This window comes from Muscardinus avellanarius (assembly GCF_963383645.1).
Source record: "Muscardinus avellanarius genome assembly, chromosome: 10".
NCBI lineage: Eukaryota > Metazoa > Chordata > Mammalia > Rodentia > Gliridae > Muscardinus > Muscardinus avellanarius.
In genome coordinates this window covers 95,937,832-95,950,543 of record NC_137796.1, presented here as the reverse complement: position 1 = coordinate 95,950,543, position 12,712 = coordinate 95,937,832, and the positions used below count along the sequence as shown (strand labels likewise).

The following is a 12,712-nucleotide window of genomic DNA, read 5'->3' as shown; positions in this document are numbered from 1 at the left end:
GCCTCACTAAGTAGCTGAGGCTGGCTTCGAACCTGTGCGATCCTCCTGCCTCAGCCTTCCAAGCACCAGGATTACAAGCGTGCACCACCACGGCCGGTTAGCTCTGGTGTTTAGAAGAGGCTGAGAAAGGAGGTCTGCAGAGTTGAGTATAGCCTCAGCAAGGTAATAAGACTTTCAGCAACCTAGTGAGTGAGACCCTGTTTCAAAACAAAAACAAAATAGGTCCAGGGTGTAGCTTGGAGGTAAGAATGCTCCTGGATTCAATCCCCAACACTACAAAAAAAAAAAAAGAAAGAAAAAAAAGAAAAAAAGAAAAAGAAAAAGAGGGGGAGAGAGAGAAGAAAGAAAGAAAGAAAGAAAGAAAGAAAGAAAGAAAGAAAGAAAGAAAGAAAGCCTACCTCCCAATCACGATTTCTTCAAGGGCCCTTCTCCTGAAGGCCTCTGCTGCCAGACAAGGCGATGTCCTGGGGAGGGTAGAGGTGTGTGGGTGCACCGGGCAGGGTGGTCCGACCCCAGCTGTGCTCAGAGCCTGTTTCCCTCCCATGCATCTGGATTGGAGAGTCCAGGACCCACATTACCTTAAAGCCTTCCCCACAACACCTCTGTTCACCTGCTCCCCCTTCAGAAAGCAATGGTACAATTTGAATGGCATGACGGGACAGTGAAGAATATCCACGTGGACCCGCCCTTCCTCTATGAGTACCAGGTCAGTGACGTGCCCAGTCAGTTAAAACCCTGGGGGTGGGGCGGGGGCAGGAAGGCACTGTGGGGAGAAGGTGGGGGGCAGGAAGGCTCTCCACCTGCAGAGACCTGGAGGCTCCACACAAGAATGCGTAATACTTTGGGGCAAGGTCTGCCTTCTCCCCCATCTGACACACCAAAATACTTATTACACACACACACACACACACACACACACACACACACACACACACACACACTGGGGATTGAACCCAGGTGCATTCTACCTCTGAGCTAACCCCTAACCCATTTATTTATTTATTTATTTATTTATTTATTTATTTATTTATTTATGGTACTGGGGACAGAACCCAGGCGTATTCTATCTCCAAGCTACACCCCCAGCCCTATTTTTTATTCTTTATTTTAAAACAGGGTCTCACTGAGTTGCAGAGGGCCTCACTAAGTAGTTGAGGCTGCCTGCGAATGGCATTTCTCCTGTCTCAGCCTCCCGAATGCTGGGATTAAAAGCGTGCACCACCACGCCCAGCTTACTTTTTGTTTTGAAACAAGGTACTGAGAATCTCACTACATTGCTGAGACGGTCCCTGAACCTGCAGTCCTCCTGTCTCAGCCTCCCGTGCTGAGGTTACAGGCGTGGGCCTCCGTGCCCAGTTTGGTACAGTGAAATATCTTGACTCCTCCCTTCCCAGTCTGTGGTGGACTTGCCCGTGGCTTAGGAGAATGTCTCTACTGCTTGATACCGAGAGAGTTGGCCCGCCACTTCCAGCAGCCTCTTAGGATCCCCTCCTTTCCCCAGACCTCTGCAGTGCCCCCCTTTCCCTAGTCGCTCATGGTGCCCCCTCCTTTTCACAGAAGCAGCTGGGCAGAGCCATGCGGATGTACGAGAGGCGGGTCGAGTGGCTTTCCCTGGCCAGCAGAAGAATCTGGGGCACCGTCTGTGAGAAAAGGTACCCCCCACGCTGCGCTCCTGTCCCTCTGGGTCTGCGGTGGGGCACAGCCCTCATCAGCTCACAGCTCCTCATTGGTAGCCCCAGGAGCCGTCGCTCAAATGAGGGATCAGCCATCTCTCCACAGGCGCCCTGGAAGGGGCAAAAGTCACCCCCACCATCATCCACTTCAACAGTTCCACGGCCTCGCTCAGGGTCCTTCCTGTTAAAAAGCAGCAGAAACTTAATGCAAATTGCCTTTAACAAAGCAGACGAGTGTGATTAAAGTAACTGAAAATTATAGACTGGACAGCCGTCTTTAGAAATAGCTGGATCCAGGGTTCAGTCATGTCAGGAAACTCTCAGCTCTGCTTTTTACCCTGTGGGCTTTCTTGCAGGCAGGCTTTCCCCTTCAAGAGGCAAGACGCTGCCCCAGGTGCCAGATTTTTTTTTTTTTTTTTTTTTTTTTTTTTTTTGTGGTACCAGGGATGGAACCCAGGGGCCTTCTGCCTCCAAGTGACACCCCCAACCTTATTTTTTATTCTTTATTTTGAAATAGGGTCTCACTGAATTGCAAAGGGCCTCGCTAAGTAGCTGTGAGGCTGTCGGCGAACCGAGATCCTCCTGTCTCAGCCTCCCAAATGCCAGATTTACTTCCTGCCTGTTTGACACTCCCAGGGCCTGGGCGTCAGTCCACCCATGAGTCGTTTGCTCTGGCAGGGAAGGGTGATGTTCTGATTGTCCAGGGTCAGATGCCCACCCCTGAGGCTTGGAGTGTAGCTCAGAGGTAGAATGCCCTTGGGTCCAACTGGAGTGGGGTAAGCTTCACCCAACTCGAATGGGCTGAGGCAGAGATGTTTCCCAAAGGAAAAGCAGGAGCGGTCACGGAGGCCCATAGTGGGGACAATAGGTGTCCCGTACTGCCACTATATCCATTCTGTGACTTATTTGAATCCTTTCCATTTGCAAAGTATTACACTCGGTAACACTATACATCTCAGAGGACTGACATCTCAAGCACGCCTATGAGGAGACTGCTTCTTTAGTTCACAGCAATTTCGCAAGATCACACAGCTGGTAGGAAGTGAACCCTGAACAGAGGTCGTCTGCGTCTAAATCAGAGCGGTTTCTTGTGCTGTCCAGAGCTGTCTTAAGATGGGAACGGGCAGGGTGATGTGAATGTAAGATTGGGGGTAGTAAAAGAAGAGGAAGATGGGATGGGGCTGGAGATCTAAAGCAACACTAACAATAAGATACATTTCCTAAGAGGCCAAGATACACCCAATTCCTCACCCAGCTCCCCTTGTTTCTGGTTTCCCTATAGAGACCCTGACCTATTAAAATATTAAAAGCTAGAGCCGGGCGTGGTGGCGCACACTCTTAATCCCAGCATTCGGGAGGCTGAGACCGGAGGATCGCGGTTCACGGACAGCCTCGGCTACTTAGTGAGGTCCTCTGCAACTCATTGAGACCCCGTTTAAAAATAAAGAATAAAATAAAAATAGGGCAAGGGGTGTAGCTTGGAGGTCGAATGCCCCTGGGTTCCATCCCCAGACCTGCAAAAAAAAAAAAAAAAAAAAAAAAGCTAGTTCTTTTTTATTTTTATTTTTTGGTCCTAGAGGTTGAACCTACAGGCATTCTACCTTGAGCTATACTCCCAGCCCCATTTTGTTTTTATTTTTTAAACAGGGTTTTGTTCAGTTGCTGAAGGACCTCTCTAAGTTGCTGAGGCTGGCCTTGAACCTACGATCCTTCTGTCTCAGCCTCCCAAGTACTAGGATATTATAGGTGTGTGCCAACATGCCTGGCTGAATACTAGTTTTTTAGTTCTCTCTCTCTCTTTTTTTTTTTTTTTTTTTTTTGTGGGTCTGGGGTTGGGACCCAGGAACATTCGAGCTCTGAGCTATACCTAGTTTTTATTCTTTATTTTGAAACAGGGTCTCACTGATTTGCAAAGGGCCTCACTAAGTAGCTGAGGCTGTCCGCGAACTGCGATCCTCCAGTCTCAGCCTCCTGAATGCTGGGATTACACGTGTGCGCCACCACGCCCAGCATACTAGTTCTTTTCTATTTTGTTTTAGTGGTACTGGGGATGGAATCCAGATGCATTATATCTCTGAACTACATCCTAGCCTTTATTTTTTTGTTTTGTTTTGTGGGTCTGGCGATGGAACCCAGAGGCATTTGACCTCTGAGCTACACCACTGCCCTATTTTTTATTCTTTTTTTTTTTTTTTTTTTTTGGTGGTACTGGGGTTCCTGGAAGCCCTTTTACCTGCGGGCTACACTCCCAGACCTATTTTATATTTTTATTTGGAAACAGGGTCTCTTAAGCCAGCAAGGCTGGCTTCAAACCTGCGCGATCCTCCTGTCTCTGCCTCCCAAGCATGGGGATTACAAGCGTGTGCCAACACTCCCGGCTTTTATTCTTTATTTTGAAACAGGGTCTCACTAAGTTATGGAGCACCTCACTAAGTAGCTAAGGCTGTCTGCGAACTGCGATCCTCTGGTCTCAGCCTCCCAAATGCTGGGATTACAAGCATGCGCCACCACGCCCGGCTTGTTTTATTTTTTTATTAAAAACTTGGTCTTGCTAGGTTGATGAGAGTCTCACTACTTGCTGAGGCTGTTGTCAAACCTGTGATTCTCCTGTCTCAGCTTCCCAAGTACTAGGATTGTAGGCATTTGCCACCATACCCAGTTGAATACTAGTTCTTTAAAACAAAAATATAGGTGGGTATGATTGCACATGCCTATAATCTTGTGAGGCTATCACAGATGCCTATAATCTTGTGAGGCTATGACAGAAAATTGCAGGTTTGAAAACAGCCTCAGTAAGTATCAACCTATGAGACCCTGTTTCAAAATAAAGTAAAATAGTGCCTGGAGTATAGCTCAAAGGTAGAATGCTCCTGAATTCAATCCCCAGTAATACACACACACACACACACACACACACACTCACACACACACACACTCACACACACAAATATATATATATGAAAATAATTTGACGCAGTCTCGGGTCCTTAAGCCTTCTCTACCATGAGACGTAATTCTGCTCCAGAACGTCCCTGGAGAGAAAGTCCCATGAGCTCCCTGGCTCGTAGTAAACCTCCACTGGCCTCACACCATGCGGAAGATTTTGGCCAGCTACGAACTTGGCATGCAGCATCCCCCTGGAAAAAAACTTTAAATAGTAAAATGGAACAAAATAAACATTATCTGAGTGATTCGGTTCTTCTCTCAAAGCTTGTGTTTCTTTTTAGGGTGGTTATACTGCTCGATACCTCTGCCACCAATTCCATGTACATTATTCATATCCAGCACTCTCTGCGGCTGCTGCTGGAGGAGCAGCTGTCCAACAAGGACTGCTTCAACCTCGTCGCGTGAGTCTCCCGGGTGCCAGCTCCCGTGAGGAGGGGAAGGGGCCCGTGTGTCCGGATGCCACTGCCAGGCTGAGGCTTGGGGCGGGCAGCCGGACGCAGATCCTGATGTTGTGAGCGCCTCCATCCTAGGACGGCCGTCGCTTTATCTGATTTGGGTGATCTTGTTTGGGGCGTTGAATAATTAAAATGGTTGCAGGACTGTCCCACTGGGGCGAAGGTGATAAGTGGCCCCAAAACAGACTGCTCGATCGGCCAGGATAAAGTAATTCAGCCCATGGCCCCATTTGGCTTCGAAGTTGTTAAGCCCAACAGAGAAAAGGAAGGGCCCTGGCCATGCCCTGGTCTTAGAAGTCCTCAGCCTCTTTCTAGCAAGCTGCATATTTCAAACATGTAGGATATCAATTTTAAATTTAAATAAAAGTAAGCCAGGTGAGGGTGCACACCTATAATCTCAGTATTTGGGAGGCTGAGACAGGAGGATCGCAGGTTTGAGGACAGCTTCAGCAATTAGTGAAACTCACTAACCTAGGGAGACTCTGTTTTAAAATAAAAATAAAATAGGGGTGGGAGTGTAGCTCAGAGGTAGAATGCCCCCAGGTTCAATCCCTAGTACCACCACACACACACACACACACACACACACACACACACACACACACACGAGCAATGACTCTCCTCTGAAGGATGTGGAAGTTCATGGAGGGAGGCCACACGCCGTAGTCGAGGTATCAGGAAGAAAGAAGGCGTCCAAGCTGTGCCCTGCCGTGTGCTCTGTGTCTCGGCTGGGAGCCCCCTCCCTCCCAAGCCTAGAATATGCTGGAACATATCATGATCAGCAGGAGTAGCCTGGACTGTCCCAGGCAGTGCCATCCTAGCATTCTGGGGAGTATCATCAGAAGTTAGCCCCTTAAAAGCCTGTGAAGCCCAGAGAGCTGAGCTGCAGGGGAGCCACGTCCGCCTCCCAACCGGCCTCGCTTGCTTCCTTCCAAGGTTTGGGAGCACAATCGAAAGCTGGCGGCCGGAGATGGTGCCCGTGAGCCACAGCAATTTACAAAGCGCCTGGTGGTAAGGGACAGTGGGCACCGTGCCTCCCGTCTGCGGGCAGCTGTGGCCGGTATTATCAGCCTGGGCACCAGGAAGGGGCTCTCTAGAGTCTCCTCCCTCCAACAGCCCCGGGCAGAAGTCGGAGAGGAACTTTCTGCCCACGACCCTCCCCGCCCAAGGCCTCAGAGGCGACCTCCATGGGCCTCACGCCCCTGCCTCCCCAGGTGGGCCCTGGCCCTGCGGTGCCAAGGCAGCAGGAACGTCCTCGGCGCCCTGAGGAAGGCTGTGGAGGTGGACTTCAGGGACAAAGACATGCACCAATCGCAAGCCATCTACCTCTTCACCGGGGGCATCCCCGACCAGGACGTGGTGCGTGGGCCCTGTCCTGGGCCCTTCGCTTTACTTGTGCTGGGGAGGAAACGTAGGGCCTCCCTCAGGCCGGGCAAGCGCTGCAGCACTGAGCTATGTCCTCAGCCCCAGCATGATTTTCAAAGCTAACCCTTCTTAAATTGTAACTCAGAAACAAGCATCTGGGGACATGGCTAAAAAAGCCATTTGTGGTTCAGCTGGTCCGGGTGGGGCCTGAGAATGTACATTTCTGACAAGCTCACAGGGGATGTCTGCGCCGTTGGTAGCAGACCGTGCTTAGTGGAACCAGGCTCTCTGTGGGCTCCCCAGGCACATCGTATTAGAATGCTGGGAGAAGCTGGGTGTGGTGGTACATGCCCGTAGTGCTAGTATGTGGGAGGCTGAGACAGGAAAATCACAAGTACAAGGCTAGCCTCAGCAATGTAGTGAGACTCTTGGCAACTTAGTGAGACCCTGTTTCAAACTAAAAAAATAAAATGGGATTGGGGTGTAGCACAAAAGTAAAATGGTCCTGGGTTTAATCTCTAGTACTCCCTCCACAAAAAGAAAGAAAGAAAGAAAGAAAGAAAGAAAGAAAGAAAGAAAGAAAGAAAGAAAGAAAGAAAGAAAGAAGAGAAAAGAAAGAAAAAAAGGATTATGCCGGGGTGGTAGCTCACGCTTGTAATCCCAGTATTTGGGAGGCTGAGACAGGAGGATCTCAGGTACATGGCCAGCCTCAGCTACTTAGTGAGGCCCTTTGCAACTCAGTGAGACCCTGTTTCAAAATAAAGAATAAAAGTTAGGGCTGGGGGGTTGTAGCTCAGAATATAGAATGTCCCTGGGTTCAATTCCCAGTACTACCAAAAAAAAAAAAAAAAAAGTTGGCCAGGAGAAGTTAGAGCCTGGACTCATTTCTTTCCACCTTTCATGCCAAGCACTAGACCAGCACACAGTACACAGTAGGCCCTCAAGGAAGATGATTACGTGGCACTGAGGGTGGCCAGCAGCTTCCCGGCCCTCAGCTGCGGCCCCTCCTGCCTCCCCTTCCTCCCACAGCCCACACTCAGCGCGTACATGGCGGAGGCCTGTGGGGGCTGCGACCTCCAGCTGAACGTGTGTCTCTTCTACGTGGGTGAGTCGCAGCTGGACGCCACGCCCCCTGCCTGCTACGCCAGCCGCAGTGACACGGCAGCCGCCTACAGGGAGGTCGCCCGGGCCACCGGCGGCCGCTTCCACTGGTTTGGAGACACAGGTGTGTGAGCGTTGCCTCATCCCTCCACCTGTCTGTCTAGACAGTTTTCTCAGTACAAATGCAGCTTCTCGATGCCATACAAATATTCCAGATAAGTGGCATGTGAAAACCGTAGCTAAAAGTGTAAGGCGTGGAGCCGGGCGCGGTGGGCACGCTTGTAATCCCCGCGCTTGCGAGGCGGAGACAGGAGGATCGCGCAGGTTCAAAGCCCGCCTCTCTGGCTTAAGAGACCCTGTTTCCAAATAAAAATATTTAAAAAAAAAATAGGTCTGGGAGTGTAGCCCAGAGGTAGAAGGGTTTTCAGGAACCCCAGTACCACCAAAAAAAAAAAAAAAAAAAAGTGTAAGGTGTGGTGGCGTATACCTGTAATCCCAGTGCTTAGGAAGCTGAGACAGGAGGATCACACGTTCCAAGCCAGCATGAAGTAACTTAGCAAGACCCTATTTCAAAATAAAAAATATAAAGGACTGGGGATGTAGCTCAGAGGTAAAATACTCCTGGGTTCAACTCCCAGGACCATACACAGAAAGAGAAAACTGGGGGCTAGTAGTGTAGCTCAGTGGTAAAGTGCGTGGTTAGCATGAGGCCCTGGGTTGGATCCTCAGAATGCAAAAAAATTTTAAATTAAAGAAAAATGTAAGCCATGCATGGTGGTGCATGCTGTAATCCCAGTACTTGGAAGGCTGAGACAGGAGGATCGCAGGTTCAAGGCCAGCCTCAGCTACTTAGTGAGGCCCCCTGTATCTTAGGCCCTATTTGAAAATAAAGAAAAAAAAATAGGGCTGGGGTGTAGCTTAGAGGTAGAATGCCTCTGGGTTTAACCCCCAGTGCTGCAAAATAATAATAATAATAATGTAAAGCTGGGTGTGGCGGTGCATGATTGTACTCCCAGTACTGGGAGGCTAAGATGGGAGGATGGCAGGTTCGAAGCCAACCTCAACAACTTAGCAAGACCCTCAATAATTAGTGAGACCCTATTTTAAAAAAAAGTAAAATAGGGCTGGGGGTACCATTCAGAGGTAGAATTCCCCTGAGTTCAATTCCCAGAACCAAATAATAATAGTAATAATAATAATAATAATAATAATAATAATGTAAAGCTACTGTTCTGGAAATGAATAGTGGTGATGGCTGCAAAGCCACATGGATTTACTTAATGCCACACAACCACACACTTAAGATCAAGAGCCAGGCACGGTGGCACACGCCTGTAATCCCAGTACTTGGGAGGCTGAGACAGGAGGATCTCAGGTTTGAGGGCAGCCTCAACAACCTAGCTAGACTCCCAACAATTTAGCAAGAACTTGTTTCCAAAGAGAAAATAAATCAGGGCTAGAGGTTTACGATAGACCTGGGTCTGATCCCCAGCACCCAAACAAAGAAAATTTTTAAAAAATTACTAAGAACAGAGGCTGTAGCTAAGTGATAGAACAAGTACTTTTTATGCAAGGGCCATGAATTCAGTTCCCATCACCTAAAATAATACTAATAATTAATGGTAAATTTTATATTATATATGTTTTATTTTACTACAAGCTTTTAAAAGTTTTAAAAAGTACTTTTTAAAGTACTTCAGAACATGAGACCTAGACGGCACTTAAAGATCACCTAGATTAGCGTTTCCCAAAGCGTGATATGTTCACAACCAGTGACCCACGAGACAGTTGTGGATAGCACACGGAGCAGCTGTCCCGCGAGCGCACCCCCCGTGTGCTGTTTCCAGGCATTTATGAGAGTGACGACATCAGCGCCATCACGTCAGAGATGGAAAAGGCCCTCAACTACTCCCAAAAGGTATGTATGGTTCTGTATGCCTCGGGCCCTGCCCAGTGCCGGCCATGGCTCCTGCCTGCACTTCCTGGAGCCCCCACAGCAGTCCCACAGACTGGGTGGCGCAGCCCAAGACCCCTTCATCCTCTCACGCTTCTAGAAGTCTGGGATCCAGGTGTCAGCAGGACGTGCTCCCTCTAAAGGTTTTGGCTCTGACCCTTCCTCACCGCCAAGCTATAGAGGGGACCAGTGTTTACCAAAAAAAAACAAAACAAAAAAAATTGTGCTGGATGCTTCTTATAAATGGCAAGAAAGACTTTCTTTAACACCATTGCAACGGGGAGGAAGAGATTGAACTCTTGCCAGACAACAGCAAAGGCAGCTGGGGATTTATAGGCAAGGAACATAGTCAGCGAAGGGAAAATTACTGCCAGGCACGCCAGGCGTCACCAAGGGCGGGGGATTCTTGCGTGCCACGATTCTTGCTAAAGGTGACTAAGAACATAGATATTAAGGATGGGGAACAAAAAACTGGGTCCAGCCTGGAATGGTTCACGCCAAATGGACTCAGCAGGATTCTTTGCTAAACTGGATTCAGCAGGCCAAGGAGAAGAGTGCTCAGAGGAGCCCGCATGGGGTTTGGTCAAAGAGAGAGGGCTTGTCACCAGCTGTCCCTGGAAGTCCCTGGCACTTCCTTGGCATTCCACCCGGCCGCCATCTTCACATGGCCGCCCCCCGTCAGCGTGTCTCTTCTCTCTCAAGACACCAGTCACATTAGAGTAAGGGTCCGCCCTACTGCACTACGATCCCATCTTAACGACACCCGCAAAGACCCCCGTTTCCAAGTAAGGTCATGTTCACAGGCAGTCAGTGTCCCGCAGAACCTTTTCGGGGACACAACTCACCAGGTTCCCTCTGTGTGTCCTCGTCCACTGACACCCGGCGTTCATGTGGACCCTGGGGATTCCTATACCCTTTCACTTCGTCTGTGTGCCGTCTGGCTGGCTTCCTTTGAGTTCCTTGACACAACACGCCGTTCCTATGCTCAGGGCCTTTGCGCCCTCTGTTTTCTCTGCCGCCTTTCTTGTTCCCTGTCAGTTAACACTCATTACTTAGAGAGGGAGCTGAGTGATAACTGAGATTAGAGAGGTAGGAAGGGGCCAGATCACAGCAGACCACACAGAGCATCTAAGGGAGAACTGACCCAACTTGTAACTGACGAGATGCCAGGGGAGGGGGAGGGGAGACCATAGAGACCCAGGAGACGCAGGGACGGTGACGAAGGTGTGCACACCTGAGAGGTAACAAGGCTATCCTGCAGGAGAGTAGGAAAACACAGACTGCAGAGAGAGATTTGGGGCAGTCCAAGCACAGGGGTGGACAGAGCATGTACAGGGCCACAGAGGGGAAGGCGCCGAAGGAGACGTCCTGGCTCCGGTCCTGATTACCACCATTCCCAGACTCCTCTCCCTCCTAGACTGGGAAGGCAGGGCCACATCCCCGTGTTCCTTCTCTCCGTGGCCATTGGGGCCCCCCTGGATCTCTGGCTCCCCCAGACCTAGGGGCCTTCGCTGCGCCTGGAAAGGGCCCTCTGCTGCTCTATGAATCCCTTTCCCCGGGCGCATCCCAGTCGGCCCCGGCCCCACGCCTAACAAGCTCACCCACAAGGTGTTAATGAGAATAAGCACTGGCCGTTGAGAAGTCTGGAGGCAAAAGGAATAAACCTGTCCTACCATTTTGCCAGCATCTGGAGTCAGTCCAAGTGAGCTGACCAGCACCCGTGGGTGCCCCAGTGTCTTGAGATGCAAAGAGCGGTGGCTTGGGATCCAGGCCCGCCTGGTTGGAGTTGGAGCTCCTCCACTTGGTAGTGGTGTGGCCTTGGGCAAGAACTTCAAAGAATTTTGGTTTTACCATCTGTTAATTGGGAAGAAGTTAGCACCTACCCTCCCGGCATAGCTGGCATGCCTGAGGCCCCCCAGGCGTTAGCTGTCCCCAGGCCTAGTGCTTTGTTTTTGTTATTGTGAACAGTATCGGTCCACAGTGCTCTGCATGTGGGGGGGCCTCTGCCCAGCTGTGTCTCTGCCCACAGTGGCCGGGGTGCTGCTGACCGTCCCACCTCTTTTTGCAGTGTGCCTTACTAGTGGCCTCCCTGAAGAACCACTGCAGAAAAGAACTGGAGAGTGCAGACCTCCCACTGGCAAAGCCAAAGATGCTCAGGCAGAGAAGCCAGCCCAAGGCGCGCTGTCCTCCCAGGCCCGCGGGCCCCTCGCTGCCCAGAATGGTTTGACTCCCCTCCCTGACAACACGCAAAGGATTTTGTTTCCAATTGTCTCCTGGTCTTTCCTAGATCTTAAGATGGCTGGGGCCAGGCAACCATGGTAGCCTGGGTAGGGCAGGGGCTTTTGGGGTCTGTGTCCAATGGGTGTCTCCCACCAACCTCGTCTCCAGGACGGGACCTACTTGTCAGCTCTGGGGCCACCTCTGGCATCCTTCTTCCCCATCCCACCCACCCACCCACCCCCTTTTTTTTCCTCTGATGATGCCGGGGATTGAACCCAGGAGCATTCTATTTCTTAGCTCTACCCCTTCCCCTACTTTATTTATTTTTTTATTTTGAAACAAGATCTTGCTAAGCTGCCGAGGCTGGCCTTGAACCTGCAACCCTCCTGTCTCAGCCTCCCAAGTGCTGGGATTACAGGCGTGCACCACCGTGCCCGGCTTCTTCACTCCTCCTTTTGACTCTGCTGAGTTATCCCAGCTTTGTTCTCTCACCTAGTACTAAGAGCCTCTTGGAGTTGTCACTGGTCATTATACCTATGGCTTATCCTGGAGAGTCTCCAGGGGCAGAGGAGTTAGGTCTCCTGTAACTTGCTGCTGCAGCCCGACTTAACAGAGGCCTGGCAGGCGCCTGTGGGCGGGCCTGTGCCTGCCAGGGCCTCATCCCATTGACGCCAGTCAAATGGCCCTGTTAGAATACCCAGCCCTCCTCAGCAGTCAGAGGGGCCTCTAGCAGGAAGACTCCAACCCTGAGCAGCAGTGCTGTAGGGGAAGGAAGCCTGGAACTCTTCTTGGTAGCCGCTCACGGAGACCCTCGAGAACCAAGCATAATTACAGTGCGAGAAACCCATCCCAGAAAGCATGGGAACTGCGTTTCCCGGGCATTCTGGGCATCCCAGGCGTTGCCTCACTCAAAGAACTCCAGCAAGCTTTTGGAGCTGGCACCCACACACCACCTTCTCTCTCTTGACTGCAAATCCTGGGAGAAAATCCGGAATCCT

At 50.5% G+C, this 12,712-nt stretch overlaps 1 protein-coding gene across 1 annotated transcript in view; it reads left to right on the top strand.

Annotated features, from left to right (window-relative positions):
• The window catches only part of VWA3A (von Willebrand factor A domain containing 3A), a gene marked incomplete at both ends in the record, with an annotated part of 56,451 nt that overhangs the window by 26,481 nt on the left and 17,258 nt on the right, over positions 1–12,712 (top strand). Inside the window, 8 exons of the mRNA XM_080703927.1 lie at positions 626–706; positions 1,558–1,652; positions 4,901–5,020; positions 6,011–6,085; positions 6,289–6,433; positions 7,469–7,664; positions 9,388–9,458; positions 11,563–11,715. Of these exons, the coding sequence (XP_080560053.1) occupies positions 626–706; positions 1,558–1,652; positions 4,901–5,020; positions 6,011–6,085; positions 6,289–6,433; positions 7,469–7,664; positions 9,388–9,458; positions 11,563–11,715 (936 nt within the window). The remainder of the gene's footprint in view (positions 1–625; positions 707–1,557; positions 1,653–4,900; positions 5,021–6,010; positions 6,086–6,288; positions 6,434–7,468; positions 7,665–9,387; positions 9,459–11,562; positions 11,716–12,712) is intronic.